This window comes from Lepisosteus oculatus, chromosome 24 (assembly GCF_040954835.1).
Source record: "Lepisosteus oculatus isolate fLepOcu1 chromosome 24, fLepOcu1.hap2, whole genome shotgun sequence".
Taxonomy (NCBI): domain Eukaryota; kingdom Metazoa; phylum Chordata; class Actinopteri; order Semionotiformes; family Lepisosteidae; genus Lepisosteus; species Lepisosteus oculatus.
The window spans coordinates 15,824,472-15,844,442 of NC_090719.1; the positions used below are offsets into that span (position 1 = coordinate 15,824,472).

The 19,971-nt window shown below is 37.2% G+C and overlaps 1 protein-coding gene across 5 annotated transcripts in view; it reads left to right on the top strand.

The window, feature by feature from the left end:
* The window catches only part of fibcd1b (fibrinogen C domain containing 1b), a 231,152-nt gene that overhangs the window by 150,551 nt on the left and 60,630 nt on the right, over window positions 1-19,971 (top strand). For 3 of the 5 annotated variants that reach the window (XM_069183545.1, XM_069183544.1, XM_006640768.3), the window contains 3 exons: window positions 6,662-7,138; window positions 13,639-13,798; window positions 15,058-15,194. In XM_069183545.1, the coding sequence (XP_069039646.1) occupies window positions 6,665-7,138; window positions 13,639-13,798; window positions 15,058-15,194 (771 nt within the window). In that variant the 5' untranslated portion in view covers window positions 6,662-6,664. Of the gene's footprint in view, window positions 1-522; window positions 604-6,661; window positions 7,139-13,638; window positions 13,799-15,057; window positions 15,195-19,971 lie in introns of all 5 variants that reach the window. The other 2 variants (XM_015367252.2, XM_015367251.2) reach the window with 1 other exon arrangement.

The following is a 19,971-nucleotide window of genomic DNA, read 5'->3' on the forward strand; positions in this document are numbered from 1 at the left end:
CTGACATCTCTGAAGCGAAGGGGCTTCTGTCATAAACACAGGGGGATCTAAGAAAAACAGCAGAAAAATAATCAACACATGTCACAGACTTATCTCAATACTTTCTCCCAATTATATTTTCGCATCAAGAAAATAACACAATAGATATAACATTTTCCAGCCTTTATCCACTGCTCAATTCTTTTGCTGTAAGCCAATGTGCAGTGTAATCTTAATTTTCACTATGCACATTTCTTTGCTCACTGCATTCTTCCAGTCTATTGCAGATTATTATGATTTGTGCTGTGCTTGCCTATTGCTTAATTTGCTTGCTTATGCTTTAGTCTACCGCCATTCAGTTTTATAATTCATTCCCCTCTCTCATACCTTAATTGTTACAGTCAAGTACAATGTCTTTTCTTGTCAGGTTTGAGACATTCAGTGTCTCTCATTCCTTATTTTTGATAGTTTTAATATTCCGCCCTATGTCATTCGAAGCTAAAAGTTGTACATCTTTTTATTTGTTTTTACCTCCTCATGCAGACATTCTGTGCGTGTGTTCCAAATGCATCTCAGCTCCAACAACACTGGTCAGACTTTGACACAGTGAGGCAAACTCCACAGGTAAGGGCTCATAATGGACGTCTGGCCATTCCATTAAAGTTGAAGGTCAAATGAATATCCAACGGCAAGGAGGGGTAAATAGCAAAACATTACTGTATATTGTCAGATTCCATGCTGTTCAGTATATTATTCTGTGTTGCATTTGCAAAAAGAAAGACTGTTCTAAGGAAGAGTTATGAAGGACGCACCAATATGAGAATGAATCTTTTTCTAGAATTGAAACCATACTGTATGTATTGCATCTGAGACAAATCTGAATTAAGCATTAGTGCTCTGGTTGGCACAGTCTTATTTTATGCCACAGTAGAAATGACGCAGTAACACTCACTAGTATAGCTGACCACAGTGGAGGGAATGCTGCAGTCCTCTGTAGCAACATGCCTTTGTTTTACTTTGAAAGCCATATTTACATTTTTATTAACCACAATATTTTGCCAAAAATGACATGGGATACAAAAACACACATGGAAAATGATGATAGTATTTAAATGCTGACCTTTAATCGGGCAGCTCGCCAGCTGATAGATTGTTGCTAAGGAGAAATGAATCCCCTAGTCTCACAAAAGTGTTTATTCAGGGGAGAGAATTCATGCCTAGACTGGATGGCTGGGATAATCATCCAAGTTTATTTGGCTGTGGCAGTACAGTCCGGGCATTTTGTTTTTTTTGCTCATTAAGACAAGGTCCAAATTATGTACTATAATTACGTTTTTATTTCCTTTCCAGAAAAGTATCTCTATATTTAGGATTAATATTGATGTATTCTTGTTTAACTCTGTGCACACAGTAGCCAGCTGTTACACAATCATTAAACAGATTCAGTTTGCATTATCTAATACATTTGATCACAGTTGTATCTAGGCTTAGTAGAGTACTTGGATTTCCATGTTTGAACTCTGGAGGGTGAAATAATTTTCCACAGACCAGTCATAGTCATGCATGTTTAGTCTATTGACAAACACTAAGTCGTGACAAGGGTTATCTGTATTGGTTAATGGCCTATAACAGATTAAACTGTGGGAGTGCTGGTTACCAAGCTTTGTCTAGACAATGGATAGATCTATAAAGCCTTTGAAATTAGCATATAGATTTCACTTGTATGTCATCCTGTCATTGCTGTATCCCTGATCTGTGGAATTAATATGGGTATAGATCAAAGTTTGAAGTGCAATGATCCTGAATAAATCCATAAATATGTGCATAAACAGGACAAACATTTCAGCAAGACTACACATGGCAGTAAATATATTTATTTTTACACCTAATCTTACCTGTAAGACAGTGAACGAAAATGTAATGATAAACAGTTTTGATAGGAGATTCAGGCCACAATTTTGTTTCAGTTCAACATCAGTTGGCAGTTCTTAAAAAATCAAAGTGCTTGAGCTGTGTTTTCACTCAGTAATGGGGTGCTGATCTTCTTCAAGCTAATAACATTTTATATGACACATGTTAATCTTTGGACTTGCCCTGACCAAATTCAATATAGCTTCATTTCTGGAGATTGAATAAAAGGTAGAAAAGACATTTGCCACTTAGTATGCCCCTTTTAGCATCTTACTTTGGCACCCAGACTGTGTTATAGCTGTTTTTAAATGTTGTCTCTACTCATTCATGCACATAATTGGAATCAAGCAGCAGTAGAATGAAGGTGTTAAAGATGCCAAAAAGATCTACACTCCTGTCACAGAGAGATCCTGACTGATTACAATTCAGTCCTCTTCTGATTTCTTCTATACCATTTACTGAGGTTTAAAATGGGCTTCTTGGTTGGAGTTATCAGGGATTGCGGTTTGATATCTCAATAGATCTCAGGACAAGGGGAGCAGACAGAACGAAATGCCACCCCATCCATTACTGCATTTCTGCTCATTTCATTTCACAATGCTCTGGGCTAGCTAGATTTTGGCAAGAATACATTTGGATGTGCTTTTCAGCATGATTGCTACAGTGTTTCTTCCAGGACAATTCAGAGAGAGAAAGAGGCAAAAAATGATAATTTCAACATGCAGGAGGTTTTGTTTCTTTACTGTAACAAATAGATTGGGGACCACTTTCTCTTTCAGCACATTAACTAGAAGGCTGGAATCTTTCTGCACATTAATTATCTTGTGATAAATATGTCTTGGCTTGATTAAGGGGCTGTAGGGCACAAAGAAGAGAACTTGACTTACTGGCCATATTGCTGCCTTAATTTTATGCTGTGGCACCTGATGACACAAACAATATGAAACAGGTCAGATGCTGTTAGACAGGACAGCGCTAATGAGCCGTGTACAGTGCCGCATTCTCCCTGTCCTTAAAGAACAGCCTCACCCAGAATCTGAAAAAAGAATTAACATTGCTAATTACAATGTGGCACCATGCAGTGAAACAGTGAAACTCATTAAAACACTGGCTTTGATTTTTTCTGCTTTTTTGAATTTTTGCTTTGAGATCGTTTTTTTTTTCGTATGCGTGTGATCCCTCAGACGTAAAGCCTCTGAATAATTTCCTCGCAAACTTAATTAACAATGGCACTTGCAAACGAATGTCACTGAATAAACAGTAAGAATACAACAGGGATACATTTTTTTTTTCTCTGTGTTCATGCCTGAATTTACCTAGAGGGTCTGGTGTCTGTACTAGGAGTGGATAGGGTGACAAAACGTTTTTTTTTTTTGGGCGCTCAGACTGTTGAAACGTGAAGATATCGAAGAAAATGTGATAGAAAAGAATGAAAATCACAAGCTGCTGTACGTGCTGTTCCAAAAACGCATAAAAATATATGCTATATAATGTGCATTTTCAATTCCTTTACAAATTCCACATTCAGAACATTATACTCTATGGTCCGGTTGCGTTTAATACCGTGCGAAGTGTCCACCTTACTGCGATCGTATGCTGTTGTGTGTGTGATCGAAATTGAAACGGGGGTTAGTCGGGCAGTGGAAGAGAACTCATGTAGACGGTGTTGATTGAATTGCAAATGTTTAATGTGTTAAACATGAAGAAGACAGCAAAATGGTCTCATATGGTTGTATGCGCTGTCTCTATTTTAATCACTTAAGTTTCTTATCTACAATGTCTTGCAGGTTGTATCCTTAAATATTCTTTTGCTCGTATTTATTGAAATGACTAAACCCACCTTTCACTCAGTATATTGTTTATATATACAGTATATATTGTTTGGACTAAAAAAAACAAATTTCATATCAGTTTTGGAGTTATCGCGTTTGTGGCAGAAGACTGCAGTGTGGAAGACTAGTTATATTCTATATTCGGCATTCATGAATATTTAGGATGTGAGGTATTCATGAACATCCACTACATAATGCCGCTGTGATTTACCCTCTGGCAGTGGTCTCCAAATTGGAATTAAAATGTTATGTCACTGACGCTTTAGATGCAGAAATGTTATTTTTTTAAAGGTCTATCTGGTGATATTTGTGGGAAAGAACTGGAAGTACTGAAAAAGTCTTAATGTATAAAAATCTGAAACAGAATAATATTTGAGCGTGTTTTTTTTCCTCACAACCTAGACAGAATATTAACCAGCGGCAAATAAGTGGAAATGAAGGACCTCGCACGGGAAACAATGAAAGAGCTCCCCTGCCAAACATCTGTAGCTCTAGTGATTTATCTTTTTCTCAGTGCTGTTAGCATTCCAGTTCAGACAGTCGGGTTTTGTTACCTGATAGCTTTACAATTGATATTTTATTTTGATTGGTAGAGCTGATACTGTATCTAAATGTGCAGTCTACTGTGATTTCCTGTTGTTTTGTAATTAATTTCCATGAAGCGAGCATGTGTTCATGAACTTTTCCACTTTTCTGTGAATGATGAAGAGCCACTTTTGATACAGTGTTACTCTTTCTTTCCACTTCTGTAATAATTGTTATATTTGGGAATTATATCTTCTAAACATGCATCAGTGCTAAACCTCTGAAGACCTTCAGATTACGGATAGGAATCTGAGTGGTCATTAATTGACTACGACCAGGATTTCCCATGATCCACTGCACTGGTATTGCTACAGTTTGTAGGTTCAAGTTCAGATTATCCTCTGCTTTCAGTGCTACAGCATCCTCTCAGGTTCGTCAGGCCACTGTGAGGAAGCAATGCTGTTGTCCCAAGCCTTCCCTCTACTGTTTTTGTGGGCTGTGAACAAGAGTGAAAAGAAGCACTTGGCCTCACTTTGCAGATTCTGTTTTCATTGTGTCCAATGTCTCAACATCTTATCATGTTCTTGTGGGAATGCTGCAGCAGTGTGGCAACTTGCTTGATTCTGATGATTCACGTGTGTGGGGGTGTAAAAAAAAGAAATAATTAATGATTTATTATTCTGATTTATGAATCTGGAAAGAGATGCATGTACTGAGTGTTCTTGTAATTTTTCATTTCAATATTTTTAAATATATTTTTTCCTCTGCATTCGTAATTCTTTTTCTTTTCAGTGTAACACATTGCTTTCACTTTTTAACTGGGAAGCAATATATATAAAAAGTGAAACAAATGAAAGACAAAATAAATGTGAAGAAAAACACTGAAAGTGTATAACTTCTTTTCCTGCAGGCTGTGCTGTGAATATCAGGGCTTGTGTTGCTACAGTAAATAGTTAAGGGAATGGAATAAATGATGTAGCCAGAAGCTAAAGTATTTTAATAGTATTTTAAAGTGAAGCCTACTCTCTCCCCCAAAGCAGTAATAAAAGCACACAAACTAGGCCATTAGTGGCCCATTAAAGTTGTAAAAATTGCTGATGTACTGATTTGCATATTAATTAATGCATACTACACAAATACACACTCACACACCCCATTGCACATGTAAGAATATTAACCGAAGGAGCTTTAAAAACGAATAGTGGACCTCAGAAGCCATACCATAAATTAAAGCCCAAAGTATGGCTAAAAATAACAAAATGGCATCACGCTCACATTAATGGCCTATAATCACATTGCATTTATCAGTATTTTTTAATGCTTCAATCTGCTTTTTGATATTTGATTGCACAAAATGCCAATGTGGGCCCTTTAGATTTAACACCCTGCAGGGATGATTGGTTGCTCCATTTGACTTTTCACCTGAACAAAAAAGTAAAATATTTGTTTGTCTTTTTTAATGCACTTTTTGTAAAACTAGACAGTATAATGAGAGTAATAACCATCTCCGGTGTCTTATACCCTCCTGTGTAATTCCACATGCAGAATAATTTTTAAAAGAAACATCTAGAGAATGAGAACTTTTTGAACCAAGTTGCTCACTAGAGTAAAAGTGGAAAAAAAGGGGACAATGCACATGTGAACTATTGAAGTTACTAATTTCTTTGCATTTAAGCCTTATTTTGAAGTTGAACTATTTTTTATTTGAGGGCAGCAGCGCAGTGTAGTGGGAAAGGTCATCTGCAGTCCACATGCTGTGGTGCCTCACCCCAGTACTGCAGTCCACCACACTGTGCAAGTGGAGACCAGAACGAGTTTTAGCCAGGCAACCCACACAGCATGTGGACAATTGTGGAAAACGTGAATCTGCTAACTTTTAGTACAGCACCTCAAGAGGTCTAAGTGTCTAGCTTGAAAATGTGGCTTGTCTGTTGTTCGTTAGTTACAGCACATGGATCTGACAGACCTGAAACCAAATGAAATACAAAGGCTTTATTACAGTGACTTAATTCAACATTCTTCTGGTTTGAGGTCACTTAGTCCGCTCTTCTTTTCAGCAACATATTACATTCTTGATTATGGTTGGTCGTTTTCTGACTGGGTTTCTATTAGGCTCATCCACAGCAGCAACAGAATTGGCTGTAGGGAGTTTGGCGCTCACATTAGAAAATGCCGATTGTATTTATGTTGTGTTGCACATGGGGGGGGCCCTGGTGGCTTCAGAGCCCTAGGCAGTCGCCTAGTTCACCTGCGCCCATGGCCGGCTCTGGATGAACAGGCTATACTTTGGCCTGATGAGCCCCTGTGGTACAGACTTTACTTTGTTTTATCTTGTTCTGATAATGACAAATTTGTTGTGTGGGATATCTTTAGAGTGATTTATATCTTACGGTACCTCTCTGCTCCTTTTCCAGAGAATGAGCTGTGGCTATCTTCTCTGCACCATCCTGCTCTTCGTGGCCGTGCTCCTTGCTGTCACGGTGACGGGGACCATCTTGTTTATGAACCACTACCATGCGCCGGTGACGGACGGCCCACCTCTCATCAGTACCAACCAGGAGGAGGGAAATGCCTTGGTGACCGTGGAGAAAGGAGATGGCTCCCGGATAAACATCTTTATTGACCCCAACTGCCCAGACTACAACAGCAACTTCCTGCGGCTGGAAGGGGTGCAGACGTCCTTGCTGCACTCCCTCACGGATCACGATTCGGATCTGAAGACGGTGAAGGGTCAGGACCGGGCCCTACTGGTGAACCTGGCGGAGGAGATGGCCAAGCTGTCGGCACACGCAGGGCAACTTAAAATGGATTACGAGGCCCTGCGAAGAGGGCAGGGCAGCCTGGGGCAGGAGCTGAACACTTTGCAGACAGAGCAAGGGAGACTGATTCAGGTACATCTCTCAAAGTGGGGATCCTCCTCTTGGATGGTGTGGTGTTTGGTGGTCTGAGATCCCAGACTGGTAGATGGCTTGGGCCCTTGAGGTTAGAATGCAATAAACAAAAGAGGAAAAAAAAGACAATATTGCTTTCAAAACTAAACAAGAACATTTTGTTCTCCACTACCGTGTTTCTTGATGATAAGCCACTCAGTATTGTTGCAACTGCTTCCTGACATACAGGATCTGACAAATCTCAGCCAGTTCATTACCTGAAGGTTTGTTACACAACAGAGGTAAAATGGCACCTGGTCAAAATCAGTGTTAAAATTTACAGCTAGTTGAAGAAAAAAGGGACACAAATAAAGTTATTTTTAATTTTTAAAGAATTTCTGTTTGACTTGATTTAAAAAAACAATAAGGGAAGTCCGATTTGAGACAATAATTGTTTAAAGATCAGGGTCATATTCATTGTTTTTATAACACAAAATGAAATGGATAAAAACAATGTCAACTGCAATAAGTATTAATGTTTTCATATCACATATTTTGCTGAAAAAACAGGGGTCGAACAGCCCATGATTCAGTACCAGAAAAAAATGTTAAGAATTCCACAATATTAATTTAATTCAGTATTAAGTCCAGGTAGATTTTTTAGTACAATGATATTGTTCTGTTTGAAATAAGGATTTTCTCTGAATCAAACTTTGTATTCTAAATTATAACAACATATATACAGTATATGATTTAGCATTTTTATTTAAATGCTAATAACTCAAAAGGTCACTTATATAGTAATGTGCAGCCCTCAAATGGTTTAATAAATTGATTTGCAGTATTTCTGCTACCATTCCTTTTTAACATTTCACTACAGCAATTATCTGAAGTGTGCTCTGGGAACTAAATGCATGGTTAAAATACGCTGAGAAACAGCATGCCTATTTGTTGAAATCAGTGCACTTTACTGATCTCTACAGTATTTAATTTTAGAGCACTTTTATTTCTAGTCAAACTTGTATGCAGTACTTCACAGAGAATCTCTGGCAAAAAGTTAGGCTTTAGTTACACTAGAGATTAAAAACCTATCTTCTGTTTTGTCTGCTTACAAAATATTTAATCTTCTGTTTTCTTGTTCTCAAGAAGATAACATCTCACAGTTCGCTGTACACAATTGGCTGTCACATTGCACACTCTCAGCAGGGTCTCCTATTCCTCAGAAAGAAGGGAGAGCAAAACAAGTTAATTGCCATTACAATCACCAGACTCCTTTTCCTGGGCTGAAACTTTGGAGACAGCTTCAACTCAGGCATTTCTATCTTGCCGCCCCCCTCTGTCTATGTAGGTAGACTGCGAATTTGCAACTATTGTCAGTATTTGGTGTTTGGTTTTCATCACATCTCTTGTTCAGAAGGGAATGACTGACTAAAACCGTTTTACCAATTGGAAAATTTGTACAGCATATTAGATATATGCTACTTGTGTGTTTGAAAAAATAAAGACCATTCATAAATGTAGTGATACAAGTAACTGACCTGATATAATTTTTTGGATTCCTTCACTATATACAGTATATAGCTGTCATAAATCATGCCTTCCGAGGGTTCACGTGTTTCCTGATATCTTTCTGGTAAAGGCTTTTAGGTTCCAATTTTAGTTACAACTATGTGACATGTTGGGCAAGTTAGTTTCTGGTTCCAGAGGAGGACCACACAGGCAAGGCAAGATTTGTAATTCACCATAATAATTCTGCACATGTAATGTGTGCTGTGGTCATGTTCTGGGACATGTGTTGCCCAATCCTTGACTCACCAAACAGAGCAGATTCGCAGGACCCCATAGCATTGTCAGCTGTGGCATCTTCCATAGGCAAGATAAGATGGCATTCCTGCATTTGTATTACAAATACTATCTTAACCCTCTTTTGGCAAAGCAATGGGTACAAAATATTAAGTGAAAATCACATGTGTGGGTTGAGATCCTTATAAAGTAGAAGATACCCCTCCTAATGTACTCAGAAAGACCACATAAGCACATGTTTCTCAGCATGTGAGAAATCTGTAGACAGGAGAACAAAAAAGCCAAACAGAGCCTGTACAATTCACAACCTCAAAAACGTATCTACCAGTGAGGAATAACAGGAACCTCTTGATTAATGAAGTTATAAAAAGAATAGGAATATACAGTAGTGTATGTGCAGGTTGTTGCAGTCACTGTTATTTCTTTTACGGGACAGCTTCTCTTTACAGGTCCCAGTAGAGAAAGGGGATGATATATTGCTCGGCTAGCACATAAGGCACTTAGAAACAGCCCGACAAGCTTCTTTCTGGTTTGAGAGGAAAGAACGTACTCATACTTGAGATACACTGCTCCAAAAAATGATAACCTCTGTAGTACATGCACTGAGGAAAGGAATAGAAGACATAGTGAGTTAATACATAATACAGGTGAGATGATGCTGTAAATATGAATTTAGTTTTTCAAGATGGATGGCTGCCAACAAATAAAATGTATGTGATCTAAAAATAACTCTTTCCAAAACCGTGCACTCCTTATTTCCAGTGACATGATGCAGCCACTAAATACCAGCAATTTTACATTTCCTCTGCTGTCCAGGCACTGTCATTGCAGAGTGACAAGCACCAGAAAACTTATTTTCATTGCAGTGTTCCCCAGGTATTAATATTGCCACAATGTATAGAAATTTCAATTCACAGAAGATTATTGTATTTTCATTGAATGCTAGGTATTTAGCATAGCTGTCAAGTCAAATAAAAATAAAACAATATTTGGTCGCATTTCTGTCAGGTACTGTGCTATCCAATAGTCAGCTAATGGGTTTAAATTTTGCCCTCTGTTGTTCTTACTTTTGCTGCTTAAATATGTGAAGGAGCAAAGTTGACTAGTAGATGGAGTTAACAGGAGCAACCCAGGACATAGTGCAAAACTACATGCTGTCTATTGCAGACCTCTGGTAAATTCGTCAGATGAAAGAACACAAGGAACAAAAGCAAATGCAATGATTAAAAACAGTATCCCCTTCAAAATGCGGTTAGAGGAGACTCACCTATTCCTGCTTTATAAAAAAGGCACACACATAAGATCAGGATACACATACGCTACAGCTACAGTACTTTAGTACTTACTGTAAATATATGTCACATGCACAAATGTAGTTATTGAAATCTCACAGGGAGCTGCAAATGATGAGATTTTTTCTTCATGTTGTCCTCTGGATTTTTGATCCTGTGTCCCATTTGTGGTTACAAAGTCTTATTAAGTTGTGTAGTGTTATATACAGTAACTACATCACATCTTGCTTGTTCTTTCTCTGTTCTCAGACCATTACATTCTGTGAAATAAAGCAACACAAGAAACACCACAGCAAACATTAGCATGAGAATGGCCTTATTAAAAAGAGTTAATTACACTGTGCCTCCAATTGTACCATTGCATTCAACTAGGTGAACAAATCCACTATAAAAACCTGTTGCTTAACCAAGCTTTACTTTCCGAAGTTATTTGAAAAATGAACATCACTGATGTTTCTTTTCCCATAAATGACCTGGCCACTGCTGACTGCAATCTGAACTCCTCAGCAGTCCTAAAAAAGGATATTTTGTATAAACTGGTAATGTACTGTAGTGCCATGCAAGTTCTCAAATATTAAAAGTAGATTTTTTACTTTTAAGTGCTTTAACAGTACTTTCTGAGAAGCTATCTAAGCTTACTTTTGATTGTCTGAATAATTAGAATGAAATTAATTTGAATCTCTCTTTATTTACGGTCAACAAAAATATACACATTTTTCATCTTAGTAGCCTTTCCCAGAACACATTAATCATTTTTTTCTTGTTCTAGGGCAAATTCCTAGCATATATTTTAAAAGCCAGAATAAAACTATTAATGTTCCAGACTGATGGTAAAAGGAATGTAATTGATTATAAACATTGCAATGTTTATTACAGCAGTAAATGTGAGATGCACTTTGATGAATGAGTACGGCAGCATCAACATTTATAAGAGGCAAAAAAACCTTTGCAAAACAACAGACAAAGCATCCTAAATCATTGACATTCTTACGCAGATATACAGTAACATTCCTGCAACAATTATTTAGAAACTGTTCTCTCTTCGCACAATCCTCAAATCAAACACCAGGACAAAAGCATTAGCACTGGGAATGTCATAGCTGCAGGTGAGACCATTTACATCACAGTTTTCTGTAATTTCCTGGTGATTTTTATACTGAACACCAGCTGAAATGCTTTCATGAAATTAGTGTTTGCCTGTGAGCTCACAACTATATAAGGATCAATGTGGCTTTATTCACTGTTTCCTGAAAGAGGCAATGTAATAAAAATAGCTAATTTAAGTTGAGAAAGGAAAGAGAAATAGATTTAATAGCATGTGACAAAATTCATGGGCACAAAGGCAGATGATATGCTGTACATGTTTCTGACATTCTGCTGTAGCACTGCTTGACAGGGCAGTCTTCTCCCACTACCAGGATTCCTTGAGATTGTTCCAGTATGAAACTAAAAAGTGTCTGCAGGTGCAACTGCCTCTTCCTTCAGCTCAGGAAGTGCAGGGATGTCTGCTGCAATCTTCGTCACCCCAAGGCGCTGCAGTACTTTAAACTTCCAGAAACAGTGGTTTCTGTCATTTCACTGTGATTGCCACAGTTCATTGGTGTGAACTGACATTACAATTCTACTGTGAAAGGCAGAAAAAAAGTTGCAACACATTATCAGGAGAAAACCTTCATGGCTTTTGTCTTATTAATTCAATACTATCCTTTGAGCAGGTGGAAGGTAAGAGAAACACTTTAGCTTCAGGGTTGCCAGAGATGGCTTTTTGCCTCACACGTTGCTGGGGGCTAGCTGATCCTTCACAAACACTGACTGCTCTGCCTTTCCAGGTCTGTCCCATAGCCTTTTCATCGCTGGCTACTGTGCCCAAGAGCAACAAAGCTTGTATTTCTATTTTGACATTATATTCTTATAATCTAGGTTATATTATTACCTATGCCAACACCAGCAAAATGAAATGCCATTTTATTTACAAATAACTTGTAATGATTGTCAGCAGTTTCCATATGAGATGTGACTGCTGCAGGATAAGAATTACACATCGGCAGTGTGACTTCAAATAAAACCTTGGTTAACTTTTGTAGATAGGGTATGGTCCTCAAATGTCTTCACTGTCGGTCAGGCTCGTTTGTACAGCACATAGGACATTTCTGAATACTATTAAACATGTTGGAGAAAAATGTTACAGACTAGGAATTAAAGGATTGATTGGTAAACGTCTTCTCAAGTGTAAAATGACAATATCAATATCAAACTTGCCTCAATCAAAGTAAAACTAGCTGTATTTAAACCTGATCCAACACAAGCGGAATATTAAAACGGAACTACTTTTGCTTACTGCCTTTACCCTGTCATGTTAACCTAATTAAAATCACAGAGCAAGAGCCATTATATACTGTTAATTTATCGACTTTTATGTAATAGAATCCAACTACTCCATACACTAGATCCTGACTACTACTGTACAACAGCATTATGTCCAGAAAACATCTGGGTAGGGCTGGTTACAGATCCTGTGAACACCACTTAGAACAAAACATCAAGAATATATGCAGTGGTCCATCTTAACACTCTCTCCCTCCTGCATCAACCTCAATGACTGCCTGTCCTCAGTCTGTTTGAACTTATTTATGGCAATACAGTATCAGAATGTGGCCAGACCTGACATTTGAATTGAGTGACACATCTCTTAAATCGTACTGTAAACTGTAAAGCCAAAACAAGTTTCAGGCACTCGTAAAGGCTGTCCCCTTGCACATTTTTAGGATTAAGGAGAAAAGTGTCATCGCAGCATTTCTACATTATGAATTTGCTCAGTGTCAAAACATGTTAATGTGCAGTTTGCAAGATCTAAATTGTGTAGCATCCAAGATACAAAGAATTTAACACAGAATTTAAAAAGATACCTGCAGTCAATAAATTAATCTGCCTCATAACAAAATGAAAAGTAATTTCTTCATTTCATTGTTTTTACAACATATTCATATTTCAGTTCACTAGTTCAATCATGATGAAAAGCAGTATTTATGCTTCGGACATCGTTGCAGGTTAAGAAAGTCAAATAAGGGAAATTGTGTGCCTACCGAGGCCTCTTTTTTCAGTAATAACGCCATAGCAACACTTATTAAACATAATGAGCCCTGTCACAAGTGTAAAGCACTCCAGCACTAGAAATCCACTGTGATTTTCCTTCCATCTGAGCTCTAAAACTTCTTAATTGAACTTCTCATTCACTTAACACGGACCAGTTTTAACACTTTTTCAGCTGTTAAGTGGTTGATTGTTAAAATGACCTACAGCATAAATCTTGCTGGATTATAGCGCTCAAGATCCAAAATTGTGTAGCTCTGACCAAGACCACTGTTTACAAATTAAAGCACCAAAAAAGGATAGAACTTTAATGTTTAGTTTTTTATCTTTTTGCAGCTGCTGTCAGAAAGTCAAATCAACATGGTAAAGGTGGTGAACTCAGTGAGTGATGCGCTGAACTCCATGCAGAAAGAACAGGGCGGTATTAAGACCCGCCTCAAAGCGGACCTCCAGAGAGCGCCTACCAGAGGAACCCGGCCTAGAGGTTGTGCCAACGGTAAGAGACAGTTCTTTATGGAAAAGCAGGTGCCCATGATTATGCTCTTTGAGCCACTGCACACAAGTGCACTATGCTCTGAAACAGGTCAGGCTAAACACAGTTAGAGAGCTACGATACATATTTCCTTTTACAGAAGCCCCAAATCAGTTTTATTATTGTTATGTCAAATGGTCCAGTGATGTTTTTACATGGTCCAGTCCAAACATACTCATGAGCTCCATCTACAAGAACACAATGGAACCAGAAATGGTGTTCCCTTATGTTATCTGTCTTTTTAGCTTTATGGGCAATTCAAAGCTTACCTAGTTCAGAGAGAGGAATGTTTTATTAAAAATTCCTGATGAATTCCTGCATGTTTTTTGATCATGCACCATGCTTTGAGGTTTCTGCCAGTATCCACAGTTTAAATATACAGAGATTGACATGATGGCCTGTTTCTGTACCTAAATACCTTATATTTCCAATTTGAGATGGCATCTGAATTTTTTAAATCTTATATAATGGAGCTTCTGCCTGTGCAGCAGTAAGGAGAAACAACATTTCTTTCTCCAATTTCAATAGCACAGTCAGGCATTAATCACTCCTCTTGCTTGGCAGAAGAATTGCATTTTGATTTCCTTGCCGATTATTTCACTCATGTGTAGTATACAGTAAATTTTCTGGTAGCACATAGTCACTCAGTAGAACTTCAGCAAAGTAAATCCTGTAAACTTAATAGATGCCTCAGGAAAGTGTCCTTTTTGTGCTGTTCTGGACTTTTACATATTCACTGCGCCAGAATACAGTACATCACTCATTTAGTATTCTGACTATGATCTTTTGACCTCTGCAGACATAAATTACCTGCTGGCCCACCAACATCTTAAGACTGCCTACATGTCTATCCCTGAGTGTACTGTACATAATATACCTCTCTCCAAGGCCTGTTATCTTTTATATTCTACTTCTTTCTTAACTTCAAGATTTGCCCCCTCGGCTTTACTCAGGCAATCCCCTTACAGTCTAGTTAAAGGCTGGCGAGCTGGAATTCATCTTAATCAAGAGAGGAGACAAGCCGAGCCTCAACACACAGCTGACACCCAATGACAAGTCTGGCCAGTCGAGCAAGCCCTGCTTTGGCTCTGACTCTTTTAAATTTAATGCTATTTTCAAAATAGTGCGTTTCCCTGGCTCATCCCCGTCGGACACAATTAACAGCCTTGGCAATTAACAAGCCCTCTTTAATTAGATGCCCTTGTGCACGCGTCTGTCCCCAGGCTCCCGTCCAAGAGACTGCAGTGACATTTACATGAGTGGACAGAGGGAAGATGGCATCTACTCAGTGTTCCCCACTCATTACCCTGCGGGCTTCCAGGTTTTCTGCGACATGACAACAGATGGAGGAGGATGGACGGTAAGCAGTCCAGATCTGTGATTTGATTTGGCTACAAAAATTGCTTCTCTTTATCATGCAAACGTAGAATCTGTTAAAATTACATGGCTTCCAAGGACCATTTTAAGTACTTTCTCTAGAATTCTGCAAATTCTCTCTTTAATAATGTCAACTAAAATGTGTTTTCCTCTTTCACTCAACACCTGACTTGAGAAGTTGTTCAGAATTGCGTGACTGATTTTTTTAAGTAACCTTTTAAGTCTTTGCAGGTAGAAGTATGTTGTCCTTCATGCAGCCTGTAAATAGAAATGTATTTATTATAAGACATATCATATATATATAGTATAGTATGTCAGTTACAGTAACTGTTCTCTATCATTTTTTTCCAATTCAATGATCTTTTTCCATTGAAATATTTAAGTAATTTGTCCTGAACTGAATTAACAAATAAATATGCTACTAAAACATTAATACTAAGAGCATTATAAAATGGTAAATTTTAAACAGTTAAACATTTCTTACTGTCAAAATATGGATATTAAAATATATGAATACATATATTAAAATATAAATATTAAATATGGATATTATCCACATAAAATGTGGATATTCATTCTGCTGAACAGATAAGTGTATTAGCAGGATGACAGGCAGAACGTCAGTTAATTTCTTTTTAGAAAATGGTTTATTTGTCTCTTATGAAAAACCACAAGGGTAGCAGCAACTAGAAATCACGTTCAAGCCACGCAGCAGGTAATTGTAATTCTGTATTTAATGATTTTATAATAAGTCTTTAATTTAAGTCCAAAGGAATGATAGTGTCCTTGTAGAAAGCATTTGTGAAGAGTGTAAGCTTGGGTTTATGGATCTGCAAAACAGTAGTTGGTTTAATCATTCTGATATGACAATAATCCAAATGTAATTGGTGCACCACACAATTGCCTTATTAATCCATGTAAATGAGTCGTATATATTTAAAATAGTATTGGCTTACAGAAAATAATTTCTGTTTATCGTGTTGTGGTAAGTGAGGTACTGTATAACTACTTGTAAAGAAAGTGTTTTCTACTTTAAAAAGGCTTTTAAGCGAACCTCATGTGTCACAATAAACTGAGCTCCTAGTTGTAATCCAGTACATCTTTCTCATTTGTTGTTGTGTCCTGCAGAAAATAAAACAAATGCTGTCCTTGCTCAGTATTGGGCCAAATGTAAAAAACTGTTGTAGCGACAGCAATTGCAGAAACAAAGAACGATAGAAGTTAATGGAGAGCTATGTTCTCTTAACAAGCTCGGTTGATTTGAATTTCTTGTAAAGGGAAAGAAATAGGTTTAAGAGCCAAAACTGTCTTATTTCAAATACCATACATGGCAACAGAATCCCTTTCTTCTAAAGAAATATTATAAACCAGATTTACAGGCACTGGGGGATGAAGACTTAGACTAGACTTTTCTGTGTTATACAGTATGAGATATACTGTAGATACATGTAAAAAGAGGAACAATGTTACAATAATGCAGTCCACCGGTAAACCTCATTTAGAATAATATGTTGTTCGAGTCAGCACATTTTGACATGGTGCTTGTCCTATTTAGGGATACTGGAAATACTTAAAATAAGAGTAAGGATGAGTGGATTTCATCAAAGTAATCAAAACCCTGAAATATATTAATTTAATCCACTTTAAATGGTTAGACTAAACCAGAAAGGAAACAGAGAGCAATAAGATATAAGATACAAGGAGAGCATAGTGCCTTTTAGTTTGAAAACAGGAGGCACTTCTTTTCTTTGTGAGACAGAGAGTTGTTGGCATCATGAGCAGTCTACTTGGCTAGCATCCTTCAAGAAATGACAGAAGAAAATTAAATTATTTTAAGGACTTTTTTTATTTCCCCCCAACACAATAAATGATATTTTTTAAAATGTTTATTTGTTTAAATAAAAGCCCAATACAGAATGAAAGTGCAAAACAAAGCTGGTGACACAGCAAAGAGAAAAAAGAAATCAGAGAAGAGATGAGCAAGAGGCATTAGACAGGGAGAAGGGAGGTGTTCAGATGATGAGTAAAACATGAGGTTGTTAAAATAGAAATTGAAAGGCTGCAGGACTAAACCGAATGTATTAATGATTAATTTCTGACCTATGCTAAATGTTCATAATCTGTATCATGTGAAAAGAATGTAATCTCCTTGACCCTTCTGGGGATGTGAGACTTTGCATTTCCAATGAAAATGAATAAACCACTGGGTGACCGAGAAGCACATGGCCAGTTAACTTCTTTGCTTATCTTCTGCTGCTACACTTTGACTTCATGGTTCATGTACGCACTTGAGCTGTGACCGTTGTTCTTTGATCAGTATTAGCATGGAGTTACTATAGGCAATGATGTATTTCTTAATTAATTTGGGCATTGATTAAAGATATAGATTGGGGTAGACATAGACTAGTGTTTTAGAATGTAGTCTTTTAATGGAAATGTACAGTAACTGAATCCCTTAAGACATCTTTAAAAACAAACACTGTCAATGCTATAAATACCCCAAGTAATATCAGATATCAATTTAGCCTTGGTTATGGGACAATAAAGCATATGATTTGGGGTTCACCATGTTAGGATCAGGCATGTTTCTTTTTTTTATTTCAAAATATATCTCAACAGTTGGAGCTCTGAGATTTGCATGTAGCCTTGAAGGACACCTAATAGTTTCAGCTACTGTTTATATCATGCTTGCCTTCAGCCATTTTTTAAGATGCAAATTCTTCATCTTTTTTTCCTTCCTAAGCTAGTGGCTTTGTTTTACTTCCAAGCCTGATATTTGAGAGAGATGTTATGTAACAGCATGGAGTCAACGTGAAGTGTGATTTGCATGATAAACAAAGAATCTGGATTGCGGTTCGCTGGAGGGAGCAGTCTGAGGGGTAAATTAAAAACCTCCGCAGTGCCTCAGAAACTTTCTTGCACACCAGAGTGTGCTCGAGCAGATAGTTCACTGTTGTTTTATTTTTGCAAAACATCTGTGGCGCAGCTGTTGGAGTGTGTTTGAATTTGCTCAGTTATAACTGAAATGCTGTGTACGTGATTGTTCCCTGTGCAAGAAATAGGTGAAATGCCACGTTTAGCTGCCACAACATTGATTTAGGAAAAATCAATTTCCCTGCAGTACAGTTTAATGAATACAGCTGCAATCCTAAAGCTAAAACCAAATTGTTCCATGACATTATGGCAAGAATCTGCAGTTGTTATATGTACGGTATACCTTACACCTTATACAGTATGTATATTCTATATACAAGTGTATATACAGTATACTGTATCTTACAAGGAGCAGACTACAAAGTTATGGTTACTATTTAACAGTAATTTATGGGTATGAATATTAATTAGCTCTTAATGGGAGAATTAGAAAGTCATATGACAGTTCAGTTATGCCAGCATTGTCATATACTGTAAGAGCCACTTTATATTCATGCACAAACCACTGTGTATCTACATAAAAATAGCCATCATCTACAGTTTGTATCACCAAGGTGATAGATATCTGTCATTAGTTATCCTTTTCTAGATGGTCTTGCAAATGTATTTATCTTGTCATCTAAAAGAAGGTCACCTTCTTTGATTGTGCTTTGTCTTTTGGGAGCCAGCCTCATACATGTACTGTATGTATCAGGTCCAATGAAAGCACACCCGTCTTGTTCTGTTTCCAGCCCGTTGTTGCGTTTGCTCTTATAATGGCAGCATATACACTTTTATTTTAGAACCAGTTTTGCTTCTTGTTTGTGTCCTCCTTTCAGTCAAAATATGCACCTTTCCATAGCTGTCAAAGCTTGCCTTGAATTGTTGTGATCATGGTTTTACGATCACTTGAGTTAAAGATTGCTACAGTAAATGATAACTATGGTTTCTTCTTGTGCAGTGTAAACTATGTTTGCAACATGGTTGTTACAGTATATTAGTTCAATATGGAAGAGGATGTTTTGAAATGATGCTTGTGATATACATGTACATGCTGTCTTGTATATTGTAACTCTTGATTATATCTAAGATGTTTAAGAATATACAGTAATAATGGAAATAAACGAGAACAGGCTATTCAGACAATCTAAAGTACAGTATTTGGAAAGTCTTCTACACAGCTGTGCATTATGAATGTTTTGCAAAGAACATTTTTTACAATTATGATGTCTTATAAGTGAAAGCTGTCACTATGGATTATGGGAATATGAACAGTTATTAACTATGGCCTTATTAAGTGTATAAAAATATTATGCAGTATCTCATGGATTTGCAACACCAGTTGCTGAGGGGTAAGAGATACTGTAGGTTGAATAGGTCCTTCTTTGTTTTAAATTACCATCTGATTGACAAAAAAAAACTATGATTTAACTTTTAATCCAAATGTGGTGAATCTGATCATGAAGGGATGCATATGCAGTCTCTCTACACTTTCATGTCATTTTTCACTTTGGGTTCTGTTTATACATTAGCTCCCCTACACAAGTACAAGGATATCAAGTACAGTATACAGTATGTACATTTTTGGCAGTGTAAAGCTGTAATTGTAGAGCTTGGTTTGAGCTGAAGTTGTTCTCATCAGAATATCTGAGATTCTATGCTAAAAACAACAGAATTGATCATATTCATAGAACTTTTGGATCTTGGTATTAATTTAAATTTTGAATAGCTTTTTGAGTTTTGTGCATGTTAATAGGCTGTTTGTATGTAAATTATGTTGAGTTATCAGGAAAAAAGTATTTAAATAAAACATAGATCACAAAGCCCTCTCCTTGTGATCCTGTGAT